This window comes from Ylistrum balloti, unplaced genomic scaffold (genome assembly GCF_031769215.1).
Source record: "Ylistrum balloti isolate Yb309-2 unplaced genomic scaffold, AGI_CSIRO_Ybal_v1 Utg370388, whole genome shotgun sequence".
NCBI classification, from domain to species: domain Eukaryota; kingdom Metazoa; phylum Mollusca; class Bivalvia; order Pectinida; family Pectinidae; genus Ylistrum; species Ylistrum balloti.
The window spans coordinates 966,446-990,498 of record NW_026782269.1 but is presented as its reverse complement, the minus strand read 5'-3'; the positions used below and the strand labels follow the sequence as shown (position 1 = coordinate 990,498).

General features: G+C 35.8%; 2 protein-coding genes across 2 annotated transcripts; one reads left to right on the top strand and one right to left on the bottom strand.

The window, feature by feature from the left end:
- Positions 1–936: 936 nt before the first annotated feature.
- LOC132554256 (uncharacterized) lies at positions 937–7,839 on the bottom strand. The gene is made up of 5 exons (XM_060218563.1): positions 7,662–7,839; positions 4,711–4,738; positions 4,135–4,296; positions 2,644–2,753; positions 937–1,629 (listed from the first exon to the last, which is right to left on the bottom strand). The coding sequence occupies exons 1-5, from the start codon at positions 7,796–7,798 to the stop codon at positions 993–995; spliced, it is 1,074 nt and encodes a 357-aa protein (XP_060074546.1). The 5' UTR covers positions 7,799–7,839; the 3' UTR covers positions 937–992.
- Positions 7,840–8,133: 294 nt separating this feature from the next.
- On the top strand, positions 8,134–17,711 carry LOC132554248 (ribosome quality control complex subunit TCF25-like). The gene is made up of 16 exons (XM_060218555.1): positions 8,134–8,307; positions 9,570–9,713; positions 10,216–10,343; positions 10,448–10,513; positions 11,057–11,148; positions 11,396–11,526; positions 11,840–11,939; positions 12,510–12,603; positions 12,747–12,839; positions 13,002–13,107; positions 13,673–13,780; positions 14,031–14,308; positions 14,799–14,889; positions 15,680–15,759; positions 16,000–16,072; positions 16,754–17,711. Exons 1-16 carry the CDS (start codon positions 8,134–8,136, stop codon positions 16,937–16,939), a joined length of 1,944 nt encoding a protein of 647 aa, XP_060074538.1. The 3' UTR covers positions 16,940–17,711.
- Positions 17,712–24,053: the final 6,342 nt, after the last annotated feature.

The window sequence follows — 24,053 nt, the reverse complement described above, 5'->3', positions numbered from 1 at the left end:
TAGATATTAGATATTTGTAACCATCAAACTGTCCAAGCAAGTAAGTAATATTAAAGTAAAGTTCTTCCAGAACCTCAAATCTCCACAGAGTACGCTAAAGATTTTTAAGCTATTACAGGTTGGACGAGGTAAAGTCAGTTATTTCCCAATCTTAAATCTGGCAATAATGGTGATTAGAATACATATATTCATACTTCAGCTTCTTAAATCAAGTTGAATACTAGTAATGTATTTGTTCAGTATACTGAACACAGAATAATTTTTAACCTTCAGTATAATAACTTGTCCTAGAGTTGACATCGTTATCTGAGAGGCAGAATATGCAGTTAGATTACTTCTAATTGTGACATTTGATCCTGCTTAGTGTACAAATTAATTTCTTATTTCGTGGTTTTATATTTGATTTTCTCTTGCCCTGGACAGGTAAAATACACGTTTTTGATCTGTTTGAGATTTCCTTGTCTCACCCCAGAATTGAGATGGGGAAGATTCCTCTGTCAAGACAATGACGTGATATCACTGTAACAATTCAATAAAGTTATGTCAACAATTAATCATATTAATGATGTGAAGCATTGGGATGATAAAAATACACACAAGTACCTAATTAAGCCAGCAGGGTAAGAGAAAAATAATCACACATCCCCTTTTTGGTGAGATAGGGTGACCTCAACCCTAGGGAAAAAAGGATTTAAGTTGCAAACACTCGGCAAGCCTTCTGTTTACTAACTCAATCATCTGTCCCTTTGGGATGTGATCCACCTATCTCACAACCAATGGGGTCAAAGGTTCTATTAATTTACCAGTGTAGGCTTTAGCAAATTTATGGTTCACACTGACCAGTTCTTACTTCCAAAGAAATAGGACTTGTCTAATGGAACAAGAATCTAGCTAGTACAAGGATTTACAATGACTATATGACAATATACAAAACTGTATTGTTAAAGTCAATTTAATTTGTTGATTATGCAAACATAATATATTACATGTCATTAATCATCCATCACTTCATCATCTGAAATGCTGCCTAAAAGAAAATCTTCTGCATCATCACTTCTATCTCGGTCATCCAATAAAACGTGTTGTTTCTCTCTGTGTTTCCTTAGATCCTGCCTCTGATTTTTCCTGATCTTTAACATCTTTGTGTACTGTTCTCTTGCCTGCTTTCTATCATCATTTGTTTGAAAATTGTCAGGTGGTGAAGGGTAAATCTCAGACATTGTCTTTTTCCGTACACCTGACTTTAACATCCTAAGCTTTTGCATCATACTTCCATGATTTATTCCATATAAATCTTGTCTGAATCTTTTTGTAAGGTCTGTAAACTCTTCTGTATGATCAGAGCTTGTGTTAAGATTTTCAAGTCCCTCGTTTAATTGGTTATTGGCATCATCGTCTAACCTGAATCTTTTTGAGATATCTTTAAGCGAGACAGATACAGATTTGTCTGTAGGTATTTCCATCATTGTTACTGTGTTCTCTTCAGCGCTGCTATCTGTGGCCTCGTACTGACCAAGGTCAGCGTGTCGTAAAAGTCGCTCTACCTCCTGGACCCTTGCTACTGACATATCCTTCACAAACTTGACCGGGGGCACATTGGAGAAGATTTGAAGTTCTTTCACCAGATCTCTGAGGGGGGAAAAAAACATTCATCAGTTTTTATCTAATGCATGACAAGCACATCAATCATGACTGTAACCTAGATATTTGTAAGTGGCAATTGTAAAATGAAAAAAACAGAGATGGGGTGAAACGGGGGGAATGTTTACTATCTGCCAAGAAACCCCTGTTAATTTTTTAACATTAGCATATATGAACTCCCTCACCTTGAAAGTTAACAAAGGTTACATTTTATAGATTTTGTCATGTGCCTCATAAAACTGCAGAGTACATGTACTTATAATGTTCAACTTCATATAAATTAAAGAAGTTTTCAATGTATAGTAATTCTACATTCTACAACTTTCAAAGTCTATCAAGTTCGTCTGTTTCGTGAATGATCAGGAAAAACCATATTCCTGCCCATAGCCCCTGATGAGAATTTTACCAAGCCTCCAGTGTGATAATCCACAGCTCAACCAACTGAGCCAAAGGAGCATTACTCCTTCAGCTGAGAGAGAGACCATATTCAACACTTTGCAAAAGTCACACTGACCTGCTCCTTTAACAGTTTGAATACATTAACCAACTAAATGTATATACTTATAGGTGCATGCAAACTCATCAACATATCTAGCAAAATTCAGCATATAAACAAAACAATTATACTACAGTGGAAAAAGTTTTACTTTTCCATACCATCTCGCACAGTATGTCAGACCTAGTTTGCTCCACACTGGTTATTTGTCTGAAGAAGATGACTGTGTAGTCATCAAAATGTCATTCTCAAATCATCTACTAGTTGTGTAGGAAAGCTTTTATTCTAATTCCTAGTCTATACAGATGAATATACTCGGCTTCTGTATTCCTACATCTCACAATCCCTCAAGTCGCAATGGTAATTGATTCTACAAAGACTATATAATGAGACTTCATTTCTTCTGACATAAGCTACTGAATATAACATATAGAATATAACAACAGAAGACTAAATTTCAATGGAGACCCTATTCACACACGTAGGTGGGTTGTTATTTTACTTACTGCATAGCCACACTTTTATTCTGGAGAATGTCCTCGATAAGTATGTGATCATCTCCATCCGAGGCTAACCAGTGAATTCTGAGAAGGCTGAAATCTGCTAGCAGACTGACCTGTGTATAGAACATCTATACATTATCAGTACAACAGCATAGAATGTAAGTAAAATGAAAAAGAAGATATAGAGGTGACACAAACACAGTCATAGTAGATAGTATTTCTTTCACTCTCTTCATGTATTTTTCAAATGTTACCAAAGTTATAAAACACCATATACAACTACCATCTTTGTGTGACCTGTTTCTACTAAAGCAATCCCAGAAAGAACCTCTTGCCCACCATCATTTGATGTTTATTTGTTTTCCAAAAGTTGGATCTTTTCCTTTCTTTTCTCTTCTTTCCTCTGTATTCACTCCAACTTGTATGAAATTTTAAAATTTAGAAAAATAGTTATAATCATACGCAACCAAACCCATGTTTACTGCCTATCTGCCATTTTGTTTTTCTGGCCAGTTCTAAAATCTAAATTGCACAACTAGAGATGAAAGGGGACATACAAATGAAATTGGAGAAAGAACCAGTATTTCTGAAGGAACTACAATAACAACTTTCATTGTCAAAATCCAAGATGGCTGCCTGTCTGCCTTTTGTTTTTTCTTATCAGTCCCGAAATAAAACAGGCATGGGTAACCTACGTCATTTTAGAAAGATCCATTCAATATTTCTCAAGAAATTGCTAGAACAAACCTTCAATGCCAAAATCCAAAATGGCCTCCTATTAGACATTTTGTTACACTGCTTAGTCCCAAAATAAAATGGTCACAACTAGCTATCAAGGGGAGAATAAATACGAAATCTGAGAAAGATCCATTCAGTACTTGAAGTACCTCTCAAGAAATAGTGATAACAAGAATTGTTTATAGATGGACCATAGACATAAGGCGATTTGATGATGTGGGCTAACAATCATAATTTACTTAAAGCATGTTTCTATTTCTACAAGTGTGAAGTGACCTTTTGGTCAAAGTTCAACTTCTCAATCAAATGTCTGGAAGGTAATATACCACAAGTGGTTTACATCATATTTTTATCCAACTATCAGTATGTTACACAATATTCTGAGAGAGGAATAACACTACGTATAGCGGTAGAAACTCTCTTTTTCTGTCACACCAATATACATTTGTATGGCCTGTGATTGATATTACTAGAAGAATGTTATATATCTTGAACCATAACAATAATGATACAGAGTTTAATTGAATCATTTTAGATACTAGGACAGTGATCTTTGGCCCAGGAGCAGTGACCTTTTATTGGATTCTCCTTGGAAACACATGTTAGAGTAATTAAGAGTGAGAAATCCGAAAGATGAAAATACCAAATGCATCTCTGTTGTTTAATTGATGAAGTTTTATAATGAAACCTTTACCGTTTTTTTTTGTTTTTTTTTTAAAAGAATACCTGGTAATTCTGCCTTAAAACTCAACTTACCTGTGATAATTCCACTTTTATCCTTGCATCAAGCAGTCCTCTACACATAATCTCACTGATAGGACCAAATAGCAGATCACTGATGTATTCAGCTTTCCTCTTGGTTCCGGGAGTGCTGTACCTGGCCTTACCAGAATGATGTTTGGTAACTTTCTGTGAGCTCTGATTTGAACAACAAAGAAAAGTTTAAAAGTAGATATTTTTTCATTAGTGATAGATGTACAAGTGAAGAGCAGGTAGCAGAAACATCAGTTGCATTTGCAGAACCACAAATTTTTTCTTTAATTTTGATTTGGATCACATGATACTTGAACTGTGTTTAGAACTTTGAAATATTCTCAGACAGAAGAGTAGTCTCATTTTTTTTTAACTTTATGAAAAATAATCTAGCGATGACCTTGTGGCATTTGCGCCAAGGGCTAGGAAAATTGTCTCTTTTTTAAGTACCAAGACTAATCATATAAAATGCAACATGCATCATCTAAACTAGATATATATGATTCATTTTTAGTTTGTAATTCTGTTTTTTAGAGGCAACTTGTTACAACAAATTACACTAGTTTACAAAATACTTACTAATGGAACCAGAAACCATTTGTTTTTCCTGAAAGAGAAAAGAAGATTTTGAAACTAGCTGCAGTTCAAGGCACTGATACATCTAAAGCCACTCTGAACTAGAGCAAGCTGTCTATTTTCTGTTTTGCTCAGCAGTTATTATTGTACTATTGCTGAAAAACTTTCAAGATTGAAATATCTGATATAACATCTGTTTAGCAATGGAATTATGTACATGCAACGTGAATGCTGACCTGAATAGTTTTGCATGGAAACCTATCGTTTATCAATGGTTAAAATCTGATATTCATTTAAACCAACCTATCAACACACCATGGTCTGAGACTTGATCAAAATTACACTAACACGTACGAAGGACCACATAATATCTTGGACGAGTTTGAGTGTCAAGGTTGGAGGGACAACTGATGCCAAAGTCACCATTACTGTTTTTAGAAAATCCAGTCAAGGTTGAATTGCAAGCTAAAGGGGTTTATATTGTTTGTGATGCCTTGTTTTACTTTATAGGTTTATTGATAAAGGAGGCTGGTATCTGTCATTTGAACAGTGGCTGCTTTGAAAGTCAAAAAGTCTAAGCATGGAGCTTAATTGTCTTCAGGTACAGTATCTTTGTGAATATGAAAATAAAGTTTTCACAATTGTGCAGAAATTATAGCCCTTCATGGAATAATTTAAAAAAGACTTATTATCTATTGAAATAAATCTTGTCATACCACAAATTTGAAAGAAGAAAAACCAAATCTTTTACCCTCTATAATTATTCATATGATGAAAAAACACCTCAAAACAGTCAAACTATAAAATTGAATAGACATTCTAAACTAAAGATAAAGAAAGACTTGATGGAATATTCATCATTCATTTCTTCCTTCATTCTTCATTAATAAGGAAAAATCTTCATTTATAGTAACTTTCCCTGCAAAATTAAAATCCTGATCTATATACATGTATTTTCAAAAGCAGCTATTTATACATTTTGGGAGCATTTCATTTAACAACATAACATGGGTAGTCAAGTGACTCGCCTTTCATTTAGGCATCGCCTGTCAACCACGCAAGTTTTCCTTGGATACTCTGGAATTTTCCCACAATAAGAATTACTCCTCAGGTGCTTCAATCAGTACCATCATGGGTGATTTATTTCAGCTCTTAGACTGTGTCACGAATTTGGTATGTTATAAAAAACAGGTTTTCATCCCACTTTTTTCTATAAACATACACAACTGCCAATGTTTACCTGCTGCTGGAGTCAGTCCAATGTTAAACTGCTTGATATGTTTTTCACAACGATGGGTCCAGAGAGTCTTACTGTGTATCACCTATGATTCTGTCACTAGCCCCTGAGCAATAATGAATGGCTATAAGGCCAGACTCACTATGATCTTTGAAATTATTAACAGATATATAGCCATAGTTCCATCAGATTACCTAGCATGAAGAGACAGGAAAACAAGGGGGCTCATAAACTCTATCATATGATCAAACTTACTAATCAGTGTAAATATTGTATTTTTATCTTGGATCATCAGTACTCCGAATTCCATTCTAGCTGACTTAGCTCAGTTGTATGATTTAAACTCTTTTATTTAACCAATTGCAACATTCATTCTGTTTTTCTCTTTGAAGCTACAAACCTCATGTAACACATCTAAATACTTCCAAACACCAACCAAATACTATCTAACATAACCAAATACATTTGTACTACACAATACTACCCAACACTGACCCAATACTTCTCAACACCAACCACATACTGCCCAACAACAACCAAATCCTACCAAACACCTACCAAATACCAACCAATTACTACCATATACTATAGAATACAACTGAATACTACCTAAACACAAACCCAATACTATTATTTATGAACGCAGTCCTGTCCTATATTACCTAACATCAGCTGAATATCAACCAACATACTAACACAAACTACTTACCACCAACCCAATACAACCTAATATCACTAAATACTATCCAAAATTATTCCATTTCTAACCTATAATATCTGAAACTTAACCCAATATAGTACCAAATACTATCAACACTAACCCGATACCAACCCAATACTTACTCAATACTTCTTGATACTGACCCAATGCTAACCCCATATCACCCCATACCAACCAAATATTAACCCAATACTAAATCAATACTACCCAATACCGACCCAGTGCTAACCCCATATCACCCTATACCAACCAAATATTAACCCAATACTAACTCAATACTACCAACAGTGACCCAGTACTAATCCCATATCACCCTAAACCAACCTAATATTAACCCAATATCAACTCAATCATACCACAATACTACCAAATACTAACCCAGGACTACAAAACACTAACCCAATATTAACCAAATTTAAACCAACTGTCCGAAAACAACCCAAACCAACACAATCATTCTTATAATCCATTCAAATTACTACTCTGGTGTCAACAAAATGCAGCTTATTTTATTGTAATTGGAAGGAGAAGGAGAACATCCTTCACCCGCTGGGGTTTGAACAAACGACTCTTCAGTCTCTAGCCCGACACACTATACCGCTCGACTAAATGAAAATTCCCACTCGCTTAGGCTGGTAATTTAGGCGCCCTATATTCACAACTTCGACATTACCTATGTATTATATAGTTTGAAGATTTGCCGTGTTATTGATAATCATCACAGGTGCACTTGAACATGAATTATACTTTCTTTTTAATCTTGCTGTTGATAAACGGAGAATAAACCATTTTAAAATAACCAGACATTCCGACACGAACTTACCGTAGTATAAGCACTTGTGAATCTCATAACAAAATAATGCTGTCACCTCAACTCAGAACAAATTTCAAATACGGCAACAACTGCACCTATTACTTTAAGTTGTGTTTGTTTTCGACTTAAGAAGAGGCAGACGAACGGACAACCTCTACCCAATACCTGTCAATTTGGCCTACCTGTCATCTTTTTTCGCCATCTTTTGCATCATCTTATCCAATCTGGCTACTCTGGAAATAGCAGGCACAGTTTTTGATCGCGTGCCACTGCCACCCACCGTATGGCTTAATTTACTTAGTATACGCAATTTCAACATCGTTTAGTTGTGATAATTTCCCCAGTAAATTGTTGGTAAACTGGAGAATTATATTACGCGCCTGATGGGCGCATCCATATTGTAGCTCTGCAGCGAATGAGAGAGAAGAGAGGTTTTTATTCATTTATTATATCAAAAAAATATTTATTATCATTCTGTTGTGAGTATCTGTTAATGACACTAAATTGCTTTCATAATGTGAAGCCAAACTAACGTAGGGTATTTATCGGAGAAAAAAATATATATAAGGAAGCATCTTGCTGACCACGATTCACATGTGTGTTGCATACAAGGTTGTGCAAGTGCTTGAGTTGTCAACTTTCGTTTCAGCCAATATGTCGAGTCGAGCACTGAGAAAACTTCAAGGGAAGACGCACCAGGAAATAGACCCGCTTACTATTGTGGGCGAGGAATCAGACAGTGATACCACTGAGAATACCGAAAACTCAAACAAAAAATCGAAGAAAAAGAAACCGACGAAAACTGCACCTTTAAATCCTTTTGAATTAGTAAGTTAATGAATCACAGCTGTTAGTACACACATAATCATGTTAAATGTTTGTCTGTGTGTCGAATTTGTAGTGCACCACCAACGGCCAGCTGAAATTTGAGAAAAAATGATCTAATGACAACCTCACTGTGCAACATCCGTTGCATTTCAGCATCAGTTGGGATAAGATGTCTTCTTAAAGATAACCATTACATCACAGAACGGTACAGCTCTCAGCTTACTGAATAACACTTAGATAAGGATCATCAAATTACACAGGGACACCATGGATACTCACCTGTGGCTACGAAGCCAAACACTCTACTGATCGAGCAAAACCAAAGAAATGTCGCCTTCAGTATAGGCAAAACTGAAGGAAAGATGGATTGAGCTGTGTAGCAGGACTGGGTGGATATTCAGTGTGTTTTTGATTGCTCTGCATTTGTCTACCAATACTGTTTGTGATAGTTTATAGCAAACTGCTTCATGGTATTGTATGTGGATGTTGAAATTGGTAAAAGATAAAAACCCAATAAAAACTAACATGATGTTGTGTTATCAGCTTTGGATAGTTGGCTCGCTAGAATTTCTTCACAGAATGGGCCATGAACTTGAAACCTATCAGGCAGTAAAAAAATTAACCATGATCTATAAAATATCCCTTCCAGCATATATGTTGAATTAGAAATTGTACTAGCCTTATCTATAGGAAATTTCCCATTAGTCAAGCTGTAGAGTATATAGTAAGAGACCAAAGGGTGGCTAGTTTGAACTCTAATGGCAGAAGGGTGTTTTTCATTACTCGAGACCACTCCAAGGGTAGAAGCTATAGTTCCATGGGGATATTGAACCTGGGTCATTGTTATCTTCAGGGTTGAAGACTTGTAAAGGAGGAAGTAGTGTAGATGTTGAGAATAAAGGTCGCTATAACAGTGGTAGGAATTTCCCTTTAGTCAAGTAGTAGATTGTTTGGCTAGAACCCAGAGTGTTGCTAGTCTGAATCCTGGTAGTGGCAATATTATTTTCATTATTTCTTCCTATTACAAATTTAGTACCATTCCATATATGGCATTTATGAGTATGGTAATCGTAATCAATAGCAATAGGCTTTAGGAGGCTTAGTAACAGACACAGACTTTATATTATTTACAGATGAAATACAATATTCTCAATTGTTCATAAGCACAAATTATACTTAAAAGTGCAAAAATCATATCAGAAGTAAGAGACATTTAAACATCCTATTATCCTCTATTATCCTCTATGTCTTGTATTACATAGCTGGAAGATGAGGATGATGACAATGAAGAAGTGAATGAAGAAGTATCTCTACCTACAGAACAACCAGAAAATCAAGCGGGTACTAAGAAGAAGAAAAAGAAAAAGAAGAAAAAACAAAAAGAAAAACAAAACAAAGATGTAAATGTAAGTCAAGTTGGTTTTACTGAACAGAAACATGTTTCCATGTGACATCAGTAATGTTTGATAGTCATTGAATATTTAATTTTCTTTTTAATACTCCTGTCTGATCTAAACCTTAATTGGAGGAATAGAGCTAACTTTTTAGCATGCATACATAGCAGGTTTTAAGACTCTCTGTTTCATGCTTCACAGGAAAGCCGATTTTTCCGAGTCATCAAGTAAAGAAAAAGAAAATTCTTGCAAATTTTGTTTTTTCATATTATCAGGTAAAACCAGAAAACAAAATGGTAAGCACTGACCCTTCAATATCATCTAAACTACAAAGTATATTAGACAAAATCCTGACACAATTTATTTCAGAAGTCGGTCGCAAACATTGAGATACAGAAGATCACATGCATAACTACCAATGTTAAAAATTATAGAAGTAGAAAGATTGACTTATTATACTAAATGAGTGCTGCAGAGCGAAGATATACAGTATTGTGTGTACTGAATATTGTAGGTTGAAGAAGACTTTGAGGCCATTTTGAAGGCAGAGGGAGCAGATCCAGAGAGAACAGAGGTCAATGGAGACATCTCTTCAACTCCCATTACACAAAAAATGAGGGCTCTTCTCTTTGTGGAACATAAGTATGTTCTTTATTTTGTAATTTTGATAGTTTTGTAATGATTGTGGACTTCTTGTATTCTGTCACTGTTACCTTTCCACCTGAACATTTTATTTTGTGTTGTAGAAATCTGAATCCTGACAATGAGATGAGACGGATATTTGGATCACGAGTTGTGCAGGCTGAAAACAGGTACTCATCAGAACTTTTGTATGTGTTAACTGTTGAAGAGATAAGTTTTGATATTTTTTAGTTTTTGAGGATTAAATATGTAGAGAATTTATCAAATTCAACAGATAGGTAATATTTTTGTGCACATGTAATTAAAAAAAAACAATTTATTAATCTTCTTATCAGACTTAAGTAATTCACCAATCAGTCATTAATCCAGCCTGCCAGTCTTAGCTGTTTTTGTTTGGTTTTGACTTTCTTATGATTCTGACTAAGCTAACTGCATTTGATTGTGAGTTTTACAACAATGTCTGATTCAATTGGATGTGATAAGCCTATTAAGGACTAATTAGTAGTATGGATACCTTAGGAAGGTCTCTATACTCTTGATGAAATTATATTTAATGATATTTTGTGTAAAATAAAAACACTAAGGAATGGTTGTAACATCCTTTATGGAATAACTGTCTTGTTCAAGCCATAATTATTATATTTATTATCATGACACCATCATTGCTTCATGAGTTGACACACTTACATAAAGGTGCATATAAATGATTTCAGCCGCCGACAGAGACAGCAAAGAGGGAGGACGCGACAACGAGTGTCTTGGCTGACAACTCCTCGTGATAACTGGCCACCAATAGGCAAGACTGGTAAGTATCTGATTCTACAATTGTGATAAGTCTAGTGAGTGTTTAATATATACTACAGGAGGAAGATCAGGTGGGTTTGCAAAAATGAGAAAGATATTTTGTCATGTACAAATGATTGTTTGGAAATTTTGTATAGGATATTCAATGTTTTATAACACAACATATCACTATGACAATGTGACTGTACCTCCATCACCAGTACTGAAGGCCATTCGTTGTTTAACAATCTCTGTTGACTGTATTGTAGGATTGACCATGTCTCTACTAGAGACAAGAGGAGGCTGTCAATACTTTACGTTTGAACACAGTCAAAATTACCAAGATGTGGAGTTTAAATTTTACGATGCTGTGGAATCTCTGAACCCCCAAAACATAGCGGTAAGTACACTATATATTTATTAGATCAGCTGCTTCCTCTCAACACATAAATGTCTCTAAAACAATTCAAAATAATACTGACATCATCATGAGGCTGGCAAAATGATGTTACTGCATTATCACTTGGTTAAATCCACGTACAACGTACTTTGATATTTATCTGATTTATCTTGTTGTTTTAAATATAGGGTCGGTCGGGTTTGCAGCAACATGTTTTTTAAAGCCTAGTTAATTTGCTGTAAGAAGAAACATGATTTCCATTGTCTTCTAGGAACTAAGGGTTTGTGTGTGTACATGTTTGTTCCTGTTACAGAATATCATACAGCTCCACCCTTACCATGTGACTGCCTTACTACAACTCAGTGAAGTGTTCCATATGGGAGAGGATGCCCAGGCCTCTGCAGAACTCATAGGTAATTACTGTTGGAGAGAGTAGGTAATGAATATCATCATACCACTGGCCTGTGTTTCCTAGGAGTTCAAACACTTATCATTGTTATATTGTCATAACCACAATTCTTTATCCTATCATCAGTATAATAACACTTTAATGTGACATACATTGTACTAATATGATAATAACGGTGTAAAACAGATGTGAAACATGTCATCTCATACAGATAAATGTGAGTTGTGACCTTGCAAACAGATAAATGTGAGTTGTGACCTCTCAACCAGATAAATGTGTGTTGTAACCTCTCAACCTGATAAATGTGAGTTGTGACCTCTCAACCAGATAAATGTGTGTTGTGACCTCTCAACCAGACAAATGTGAGTTGTGACCTCTCAAACAGACAAATTTGTGTTGTGTATTAGTGTTTAGTATCTAACGTCTGTTCAGCCCAGCTATGAGAACTGGGGTTCCATTTTCTTTAATTTCAGTTGTGTTAAAAATTTATGTTGAAACTTCCTTGTTTAAGAAAGCTCATTTGAATGCATAAAAGACTTTTGTATGTTTGAGTTTTATTTTTTTTTCTGTGTAGAGCGGGCTTTGCTGTCATGTGAACTCTCCTTCCATCCACTTTTTAGTCTCACTACTGGAACGTCTCGTCTTGATTTCAAACGATCCGAGAACAGGTATATTGTAATAATTTCTAGCTGAGATTTTATTATACTTAATGATAAGTTTAATGTTAAGACTTAAATCAACAGATACATCTTTACTGAACATCTTTATTTGATTGTACACTGTAAGCTGTAATTATCTTGCTTTTTTGCAGGCCTTTGTTCCTTGCTTTGTTCAAACACTTGGCCATAGTAGGTCAAAAAGGATGTTACAAGACAGCTCTGGAATTCTGCAAACTTCTTCTCAGGTGAGCTAGGAAGGAACTTATTCACAAAAATTTGCTGTTTGAGAACTGCTTGTGTTACACCATGATTTATTTATCCTCAAGTCATAAATATACCGCATCTTTCCAAATCCTGTGATATTTTATGTTACCATTTATCTTATATGGCTTCTGTATTATCAACAGCCTTGAGCCTGAGATGGACCCCATGTGTGTTCTTCTGATGATTGACTTCTATGCCCTACGGGCCCAAGAATATTCCTTTTTAGTGCGTCTGTTTCAGGAATGGGAGGTAAGTCTCACAGGTCACTTAGGACTCTATATCAGTGTGTACACCTTGAGTGGCAGGTAAGTCTCACTAATGACTACTGCATAGTGTGTGTACCAGGAGTGGCATGTAAGTCTCACAAAGGTCTACATCATAGTGAGTGTGTACCAGGAGTAGCAGGTAGGTCTCACAAAGGTCTACATCATAGTGAGTGTGGACCAGGTGTAGCAGTTGGGTCTCACAAAGGTCTGCTTCATAGTGTGTGTACCAGGAGTATCAGGTAGGTCTCACTTAGGACTACTTCATAGTGTTTGTACCAGGAGTGGCAGGTAGGTGTTACATATCACATAGGACTACTTCCTAGTTTGTGTACCAGGAGGGGCTTCATAGTGTCTGTACCAGGAATAAAGTGAGAGGTATTTCATCAGACTTTTGACATCAAGGAAAACTTACAATGTACTGTAATGTTAAGTCACTTTGTGTTCAGAGTAGGTCAGATTCATAGTCCTTACAAGATTTGTTGACTTGCTATAAGATAATATATTTGTATTAGGATTACCGTTATCACACAAATGTTTCTTTCACACAGGCCCACAGAAACCTTACTCAGCTTCCCAACTTTGCATTTTCTGTTCCCCTGGCCATGTTTCTTCTGGCATCAAGTCAAGAGGAGGACCACCAAAAAGCTGATACTATGGTGAGTTTGTTTGGGAGAATCATATTTATACCTGTTACTTTTGTAATCTTCATATCAAATGTCACTATTGTCAATGCATTTATTCTTTTAACAAAGTTGAAGTACTTCATATTCCTGCAGAGACTGATCTCATCAGAAACACTCAGAAAGTATACATCTGTTACCAAATTGTACTATATAATCTGTGGATTTTATATATGTTGGGAGTATATTAAACTGAAGTGCTGTTGTAATGTTTACTGTTTGACAGCTACAAGAATCCTTTCTGATGTTCCCAGGACTACTTCACCCCCTCCTTGATAAGTGCAGTGTTAACCCTGACCCTCAGGTCTCTAGTCATGCTTTCTTTGGCCCAGACTCACAATACAGTCAGCCTCCTGCTCTGAAGCAGCTGATTGGTCTGTATATAGGTCGCTGTAACTCCTGCTGGAAGCAGCCAGAAGTTTTGGAGTGGTTAGAGAAAAATGTAAAGGTGGTATTACAGCGAGTAGATAATAAAGACCCAATGGTGGAGGAGTTTCGAGTCAGGTAAGTCTAAAATCCATGACCGTGCAAACTGTATGATATCAGAAACTAGACAACCATGTAAACTGTATGACTCCACAAACTACCCGACCCCACAAATTACCTGACCCCACAAATTTTATGAACTCACAAACTGTATGACGCTATTAAATGCCTGATCTAGTATTCTTCCAGTAGCTGTAACTGCCTGACTCTACACACTGCCTGACTCTAAAAATTGCTTAATTAAACATACCGCCTGACTCTATAGACTGTAGTACTACACACTGCTCTTTAAATTGCCTGATCCAACACACTGCCTGAGTGTAGAAATTGCCTGACTCTTATAAGCTGAAATGCCAGGCAATGATTATTAAATCTATTAGTGTCCCTTTTCAGATATCCTCAGATTTTCATGAATTATGGAGTGTAAAAATCTTGTAATTCTCATGGTAATGGTATATGACACACACTGTTTGTCTTTTATTTGACAATATTTACTTTTTTTTGACAGACGTCTGTCACGGTACCAAGGCACACCACGTAACATCCTTAGACACATCCTTATATCGGAAATTCAAGATGCAACAGCAGCCCTTCCTCCGGTAAATTAAAGTCTTGTAAATGTTTGAATGTTCATCTTGGTGATGCAGGTGCTTAGGATCAAGATTTGATCTAACATTTGTATAAAGGGTTGTACTGATCAAAGGAAATGTACTACTAACATAACATATATATAACATAATAATCAAGGTTGATGTTGTAGATAAGATAAATAATTCGCTTTGAAATGTTCTTATTGGACCTAACGATAAGTGATTAATCAATGCAATTTTTCCTCTTTTTTATGTTACCTTTAGAGAAGTCAAGCAATATGTTGTACCGTTTTATCTGAAGTTCACTTGACCATTGCGATCATTCTTCATCTGTCGTCATGTGTAATCTTTTTCTTGTTAAATGATAACTTGAGTAAATGGTGAAACTTGGTCTGCAGCCTCATATAAATCAGATTTCTGACGACTTTGACAATGGGACTAATTTGATGATAATTTGCACAGTTATGGCCCTTTGAAGTTTTATTACCTTGAACACTGTGAACACAATAACTTGAGTACATATGGACTGATTTTAATAGAACTTGGTATACAGCCTTATATCAATAACTCCATGGGTGAATTGGACAAAGGGACCAATTTAGTTTTAATATACAGTGTTATTGCCCTTTGCACATAAATTACTATTGGAACTGATGAACACAATACATGTTTAGTTAAACTCAGTTGTAACTTACAGGTATGGCTCTTTGCAGTTTAAATTTGGTTGAGATAAGTCTGGTGGCTGTTTATGCCAAAAGGCCTCTTGTATCTATTATATGTTGTATTTTTATATACGCAGGACATTGCCAACACTACAGTCCTCAGTTATGACCCCTTACCTCCATTGGATTCTGTGTGTGGCTACGACAGGCCAGTACGGTAAGATCTTATCAAATTTTCAAACATTTTGCTGTTCAGTACTTGATGTATATTAATTATCCAGACAAAGACCAGACCAAACAAATTGGAACATCATACTAATACACTATATCTTGATCATTCTTGCTGTTGAGATTTACATGTTGACATGTTTGTAGTCATTTGGTATATTTACCACTGACAAAAGAGATACATGAATATTGTACTAATGCTTAAGCATTACACATTTCTGTTTCACAGGAGGCGGGCAGTTGAAGATGCTGGTGCCTTGTCCACATTTTTCCGATCTCTGTTGCCAAACTTTAACATTGATGTATGTATTGTCTGACGGTCATTATGAGCTGGTAAATGACGAATCTGTGAATTTTATCCCACTATCAGTAGTAGTACAAATTGTTTTATCAAGCCCCATCCTGGCATTGACAACTTAACATTGACTTAACTTCACTCTTGTATTCAATCTTGGATTGAATTATGGATAAAGAGGCAAAACCTCTGTGCCCATTTATACTGTATAGCAAGCTATTTTTGTGTGAATGATATTTTCACTATTTCATGGTACAGTTCATCTGTGAAAATGGGGAGACTACTGAGCATTTGAAGTCTTTTACATTCAGATAATGAAATTTCAATTTGTTGAAATACAGTTCATTCATGAAAATTTTGACCAATAGAAAATACCAGCTATATGGTACTTTTACCATTGTTCACCAAATTTATTGAAGTTTTACTATTATATATGCAATGATGATGAAAAAATCATGTATTCAACCTTTTTGAGGATTTTCATATCAAAACAATTTATCAATTAAATCTAAGCTAAATAAAAATTCTAAAGATACTGTATCAGGAGACAGATTATACCTGTCAGTGATGAGTAATGACATGTGATTTATAAGTCAGTTAATGATGTGATTGATGTAAGAAGTGAATCATTTGGTGTTAAAACTTTTAAATTAAGTATGAGTGTTTCAGTGTTGTGTTTCCACTACAGGAGCCTGCTGCAGCAGCAGGTGCTACAGGACAGAATGGAAATGAACTTCGTCAGGGAATCGGAGTACTGATGGATGCCATGCGAGATCTCCTCAATAACATCAGGCCCATGGAGGTTCCAGTGGACAATCCAGGAGAAAACCCAGAAAATGAAGATATAGAATTCGAACCAGAAGAATGGGATTAACCATAACATGTACCTCTATAAATAGAAAGCTGGTGGGGGAGTGAAACAGCAAGATATTATAGGGGCCAAGTGTGGCACTTTCTAAATTGGCTGTGTATTATATGTACCCTATTTGCAAAGTATTTTAAAAGGATAAATTATTTCTTAGATCTGTTTCTTCTGCTAATCATGAATTGACCAAATTTTTTATCTGAAGTAATTTTTTAAAATGTTTCCACACCAAGGAGTTATGATATTGTAAGCTTGACTAAGGAATCTACCTCTACAAAAGCATTGTCAGGGCTAGATTATGTCATTCATGTTCACACATTGACAGGGCTAGGTTATGTTCTTCTGACACCAGGAGACTAGACTCATTCATGTTCACTTATTGTCAGGGCTAGACTATGTAACACCAGAAGAATAGAATTTGGATTTTCCCATGCTCACCAGACTAGAATGTTGATATATTGTGTTGACACCATACAGACAAGCTAGATAGGAGGGACCGCCTCCAGATTACACCTACATAGTATGACAGAACAGAAAAGTAAAAGATTAGCATTGGTTTCCAATGAAAAATCAAATTTATCTTGAAAATGTTGAATAACAATTTCACACAATGATCATTGGTATATGGAATGTGGAAACAAAATGAACTTGTATAGATCATTTTTAATCATATCACAGGAACTATACAGAGACTGTTATAAGTTACCATACTGGAAATTGATGTACAATGGAGCTTCATAACTGTGATAAGATTAAACAAGTAAAATTGTACAGAAAGATACTATTGTCTTCATGTCTGTTTGTTTGTTTATGAAGTTGTTTTAAACAAAAATGTTTAAAATATCTGAAATGTTTAGTATTATTTTTGTGAAATGATATGTGACCTAATGGATTGCTGTTGCATTGTGTGACAAAGAAACGTCTCACAAAAACACCATCACTTATCACTGTCTTGATGCTGTGGTATTTGTGCCACCAGCTGTGTGGGTCCCTTTGTGTCTTTTGTATTGATTTTTGGTAATTTAAGTTTTGGCAGTCTGTGCTTGGTGACTTTCTCAGGGACCATGTATATGTAGGGTGGTCTAACCACTGCTAGAGGAATATCAAAGTAAAAACACCTGTTTAGTGTATCCCCAGTTTCATATTGCATACAGTCCAGGGTGGTTTTTGAATTCCGTACTGATGTTTTACTTTGTTGGTGGATTTTATTTTCTGCTGTGGAACTGTCCATTTTCTTAGTATCAGGTATCTTTCTTTCTGTGTTAGCCTTAATATCTGGTATTTTGCTATCCATGTTAGCCTTGGTGGCTTTTGCAGTAAAATATCTCCCTGTGGACACCATTGGGTCAACTTTAACTGCCAGTTTGTGCATTGTGGTGACAGAGGGTATCTTCTTGGCCTTGTTTCTTGCTCGCCTGATGGATATGGGTTCAATGTTAATCCTTCGCACTTCAGCTGAACTCTTGTGGTAGGCATTGGTTTGCATCAAGATGAGCTCTGCATGGAGTAAGGCCATTTGGTTTCTGATGAGGGACTCCTGTTCACAGATTCGCTTGTACTGTTCCTTCAACAACATGTACTGAGCCTTCATCTCGTTCTCAGCTGTCATGGTCTGACATTTGGGACGATTTCTGGGGAAGAACTCTGAATTGCGACAACTCTGACAATGGTCATCTTGACCTCTGTGACTGTTTTCTACTCCTGTACCTGTCTGGGAACTTGTATATGTATCCGACTGTGCATCTACAGAATCTGTTCCTTTGCTGGAATGCATGTCAGTCTTATTCCCAGTCCAGATGTTGGAGCATGGGACAGGTCCTACATCAGGCCTATCAAACCGTCCTTCTGTACTTTCTATCTGCCCATTCACTTCAGCTTTGACTGGGGGCTTGGGCCTTGCTCCACCCCCATGGTAATCTGTTCGTTTAAACAGTATCCTCCGGCTGTCTGGAATGGAGTCTGGAAGTTGGAATGGCTTATCATTCCCTTGTTTTGGGACCTGTATATAGGTAGTTGGAAGACTGTCAGTTTTGTTCATACCCAAAACATGTTCTGTTCTCCTCATCTAAAATCAGAGCATCATACTAGTTAGTCCTTAACTAAAACATGAACGTGATATAATTTCAAGATAACTTATTACCTGGTGGAGACAGTCTGTGTCAATTATACCCACAATACACCATGAGAAAAAGACTACACAGTTCATAATGTGAAATTAGTAAAGCTATCCTGTCAAGCTTAGATGATCCTTATATCTCATCTTGTCTTCATCATCATATAACAATGACAATTTATAAACAGGTGTTGAAATATGTACAGAAGCCAAGATAATTGATGTGTCAATTCAGTTATTAAATCATTCACCAAATCGGTCTTGGCATCCAAATGGTAATAATTGATTCCCCAGTCAAATTAACTGGTCATTCGTGATTCTTGATTAAAACTAGAAAAATTGGTTCCTGATATGCACAGTTTATAAAGACTGTGCTCTTATTCCTGTCTTGGATAAGAAGGAATCTAGTAATTAGTTTCATAACTATGTAAATACACCCTCATCTGTGATTTCCAGTCATGCCAGGATTTATTGATCAGTTTGTTTTCACCAAGGGTATTCCCTGGACATGAGAGCAACAAAGTGGTTAATTGATTGTGATATGATTGAAGCTCTGATTCGATAATCTGACAACTGTTTAGACAGGTACCAACTAAACAACAGTATACAGTCAGACAGGTGTCAACTAAACAACAGTATACAGTCAGACAGGTGTCAACTAAACAACAGTACACAATGAGACAGGTACCAACTGAACAACAGTACACAATGAGACAGGTACCAACTGAACAACAGTACACAATGAGACAGGTACCAACAAAACAACAGTACATAATCAGACAGGTACCAATTAAACAACAACACACAATCAGACAGGTACCAACTAAACAGTACACAATCAGACAGGTACCAATTAAACAACAGTACACAATCAGACAGGTACCAACTAAACAACAGTATACAGTCAGACAGGTGTCAACTAAACAGTACACAATCAGACAGATACCAATTAAACAACAACACACAATGAGACAGGTACCAACTAAACAACAGTATACAATCAGACAGGAACCAACTAAACAACAGTATACAATCAGACAGGTGTCAACTAAACTACAGTACACAATCAGACAGGTACCAATTAAACAACACACAATCAGACAGGTACCAACAAAACAAAAGTATACAATCAGACAGGTACCAACTAAACAACAACATACAATCAGACAGGTACCAACTAACCAACAATATACCCTCAGACAGGTACCAACTAACCAACAATATACAATCAGACAGGTACCAACTAACCAACAATATACCCTCAGACAGGTACCAACTAACCAACAATATACAATCAGACAGGTACCAACTAACCAACAATATACAATCAGACAGGTACCAACTAACCAACAATATACAATCAGACAGGTACCAACTAACCAACAATATACCCTCAGACAGGTACCAACTAACCAACAATATACAATCAGACAGGTACCAACTAACCAACAATATACAATCAGACAGGTACCAACTAACCAACAATATACCCTCAGACAGGTACCAACTAACCAACAATATACCCTCAGACAGGTACCAACTAACCAACAATATACAATCAGACAGGTACCAACTAACCAACAATATACCCTCAGACAGGTACCAACTAACCAACAATATACCCTCAGACTGGTACCAACTAACCAACAATATACAATCAGACAGGTACCAACTAACCAACAATATACAATCAGACAGGTACCAATTAAGTAAGAATGAACAGCCCGTAAGAACACACGTTAGATGCGAAATTTATCAGATGTTATAGAAACTATATTGCAGAAGCTAATGAAGTAATAAATATATATTTTCACAATCAGACCATGACCAAGTAAACAACGTTCATTAAGAATGAGACATATATAGTCATACTAGACATATCACACAAACAACAACTTGACAGAGTGCAATCAGCGTGTAACCATAGTAGACAGAATATGAATAGAACTTATCTGATAGTGAGCCTCTCAACAACAAAATAAAACACATAGAGCAGCAGTGGACGGCAGACAACTTACCCACAGCGTCCGGAAAATCTGCAATTAATGTATCCTAGGCAAACGTCACAATCCAAAATACCGTGACGTCATTTATACAGTTCAATCGTCGTCAAACACAAAAGAGCGACATAATTGCAACATCAACGCTGATATATAATTCGCTTGTAAAAGTACCGATATAAAAAGTAATGTTAGCGCCGAATTTAGACAAAATAAGCGGGATAAGTGTATCCATATAAAATTTAATTAGTCAAAGTAAGAACTTCCAAACAAGGAGGATTTGTAAAACGAAATGACATACCTGCTCATACCGAATTGCATGACTTAGAGATCATTATAACAATTCTCATTATGCAATGCATAGATATTCTAAAACTTTATTGTACGTACATATTATCATTTTTCTCTTTTATTTTTAGGTTAAGATAAATAACATGTGGCCATTTTTTTTAATTTGGCAGTCTATTTGATAGAAATATATCAAAGATCTTATTCAAATAAATAAGGTTTCCGCTTTTTAATAATTTTACCAAATTCTGACATTTGGTCCAAAACAAATAGATCTATATGAAAGCATTAGTGATTCCCACTCGTGTAAAGAAATAAGAGAAAAGAATAGACTGATCTAATCAGCCAATTAAGGTCACGCGATGGTGACCTAGCTGATTTGTTGATCAGACAGCCTTATGAAGAACTCGTCGTTAAAGGTAAAGTCGTTAAATTTAAACGTATCGGAAGAAAACACATGAAATATAAGAAAAAGAAGAAGAAACGGGGCAATAATAATATGTTCCCAACTTCGTTTGTAAATATGATATATGGTACACACATACACAACAATGTAGCTCGATCGACAAATACGTTGCGTGTATTGTATGTCTGGCTGTTGCAAAGATATCAAACCCCGAAAATATTTTTATTAACTGTAGTGTACAGTAAAGGTTGTTTTCTTCCTAAAAAAGGAACCTACGGAAACAACTTTTACATTTATATCTCCCAGTGGCGCCCCTTTATACAAACAATGTGACGTCATAATTACAAGTCACTTCCGGGAAACAGAAAAGTTGTCGGCGCTCATTCCGTATCGTTGTTGATTTGTTCCCCAAGACATGAAGTGCTGATTTATTCTTATATTATAAACACAGAGCAGAACAGAGGGTAAACAAGCGTGATGATGGAGCGGCAGTTTCAGAGTCCTCATTTGTGAGTTTGTGAATCGTTATGGCCAGCTTGAATCAAGCATCGTTAGGTCATATCAGATCATGATATTCGTTGCATACGAGGCAGACATACTATCACTGACGAGACCTAGAAGGACGAAATAGCAGTATGATGGAGTTCAATTCATTGTTTGACTCTTCTGTATCTAACTCTAAATTTGTATGAGAATGTGCTATTCACTGGTGTCTTTCGTACTATCTGGTCATAAGGTATTTATATCATAATGGAGGCTGTGTGTATTCTTATAGTGGCAGTATGCCTATTAATGATAAAAAAGATAACATGTTTACATATTTGACTGAACCCCGGATTATGTACAGACATCAAACAGTCTACGTAACATTAGCAAATCGTGTAAGGGCTTCCTTCTTGTGTATACAGTACAGATCAAAGTCTCTTGGCGGGTTTGTTTTCATCTTTTTGTTTTCATTCGCTTGTTTTACTTGCAGGTTTGAAGGTTTAGAACTGCGAGGTAGAAGCAATCTCTCTCCATATCCTATGCCATCCCTCACCAAAACACAGTCTTCACTGCTAATGGATCATGGTATCATATTATATTAGACATTTCTTTCCCAATTATATAATGAACATTAACATTCTGCCTTTTTATTAGCTGAGACAAGTGTTCTTGTTGCATATCTAGTATGGTAAATTTTAATACACTTTGTGCATTTTCATGATATTTATGATAGAAATATGAAAAACAAGGCCCTGTGGCAAAAAGATCCCGTTGAAAAGAAATGATAGTAAAGTTTGATTTACTACTTTATCCAGGAGATACCGAAATCTACAGCACCAAATCTCAGAACAATGAGCGTCGTCTAGAAAGGGATTTTGGTGAAGGTATGTAATACTTTATTACAAGAGCAGATAGCATGTGAAAAAAATCACATAATTCCTGATACAGCAGACATGAAAATTTTGAAAGATATTGGGTATCAGATGTTAATATCTCTTTTAATCTTTTAGCTGTTTTGAAATAACATTGCAGTTACCATAAAATAGAAAGTAAGGAAAACAAGGTAAATACTTCATTGTTATACCTGGGTTTGTCATGATAATACTGAACCAGTGTTTTGTGTGATGAGCAGTATATGATTTTAAATGATAGTTAAAAAGATAAATTTGATATTTTTATAGTATTGGATTATTACTTTTACTGTATTATCTGCTCATTATTGATCGAGTATCTTCAAACATTATCATTAAAATGAAAAACTAGAACAGTCTTTGTGCCAAGTGTGTCAAACCTATTTCCACATCTTATGAAATAATTAACTTTGAACTTTTTGAATTTTGAATTTAAGATTCAATTCTTTTTCAGAGAAATTGTTTGAGGAAACTAAGTGTCGACACTCTCCACAAGTTTTCCCTTTTCAGAATGATGGTTATATTTGCAGTGGCAAGGATCTTTATGTAGGTAAGCTACACCTTGATGAAGTCCTCCAAAATACATAAATAACTCACTGCCAGGTCATCGATCATGTACTATTACAGTAAATCATTAAATAAAATTTAATGTTCTTGTTGCAAGTTGAAATTCCTCATATCCTAATATGCTCCCAATCATTCAAACCTATCATCAGTATGTTATCAGCGAATAGCAAAGACAATCAGACCTGACAGCAGTATGTTATCAGTGAATAGCAAAGACAATCAGACCTGACAGCAGTATGTTATCAGTTAATAGCAGAGACAATAAGACCTGACAGCAGTATGTTATCATTTAATAGTAAAGACAATCATACTTTTCAATAGTCTGATATCAGTAAATGCTATACACAATCAG

Bases quoted from the DNA above. Each gene is read 5' to 3' on its own strand.
- LOC132554248 (XM_060218555.1), top strand. From the start codon at position 8,134: ATGTCGAGTCGAGCACTGAGAAAACTTCAAGGGAAGACGCACCAGGAA. The intron at 9,714-10,215 runs GTAAGTCAAGTT...TGAATATTGTAG, and splicing joins AACAAAACAAAGATGTAAAT to GTTGAAGAAGACTTTGAGGC. The intron at 13,781-14,030 runs GTGAGTTTGTTT...ACTGTTTGACAG, and splicing joins ACCAAAAAGCTGATACTATG to CTACAAGAATCCTTTCTGAT.
- LOC132554256 (XM_060218563.1), bottom strand. From the start codon at position 7,798: ATGTTGAAATTGCGTATACTAAGTAAATTAAGCCATACGGTGGGTGGC. The intron at 4,739-7,661 runs GTAGGCCAAATT...TTTCTCTTTCAG, and splicing joins ATGGCGAAAAAAGATGACAG to GAAAAACAAATGGTTTCTGG. The intron at 1,630-2,643 runs GTAAGTAAAATA...TTCCCCCCTCAG, and splicing joins AATAAAAGTGTGGCTATGCA to AGATCTGGTGAAAGAACTTC.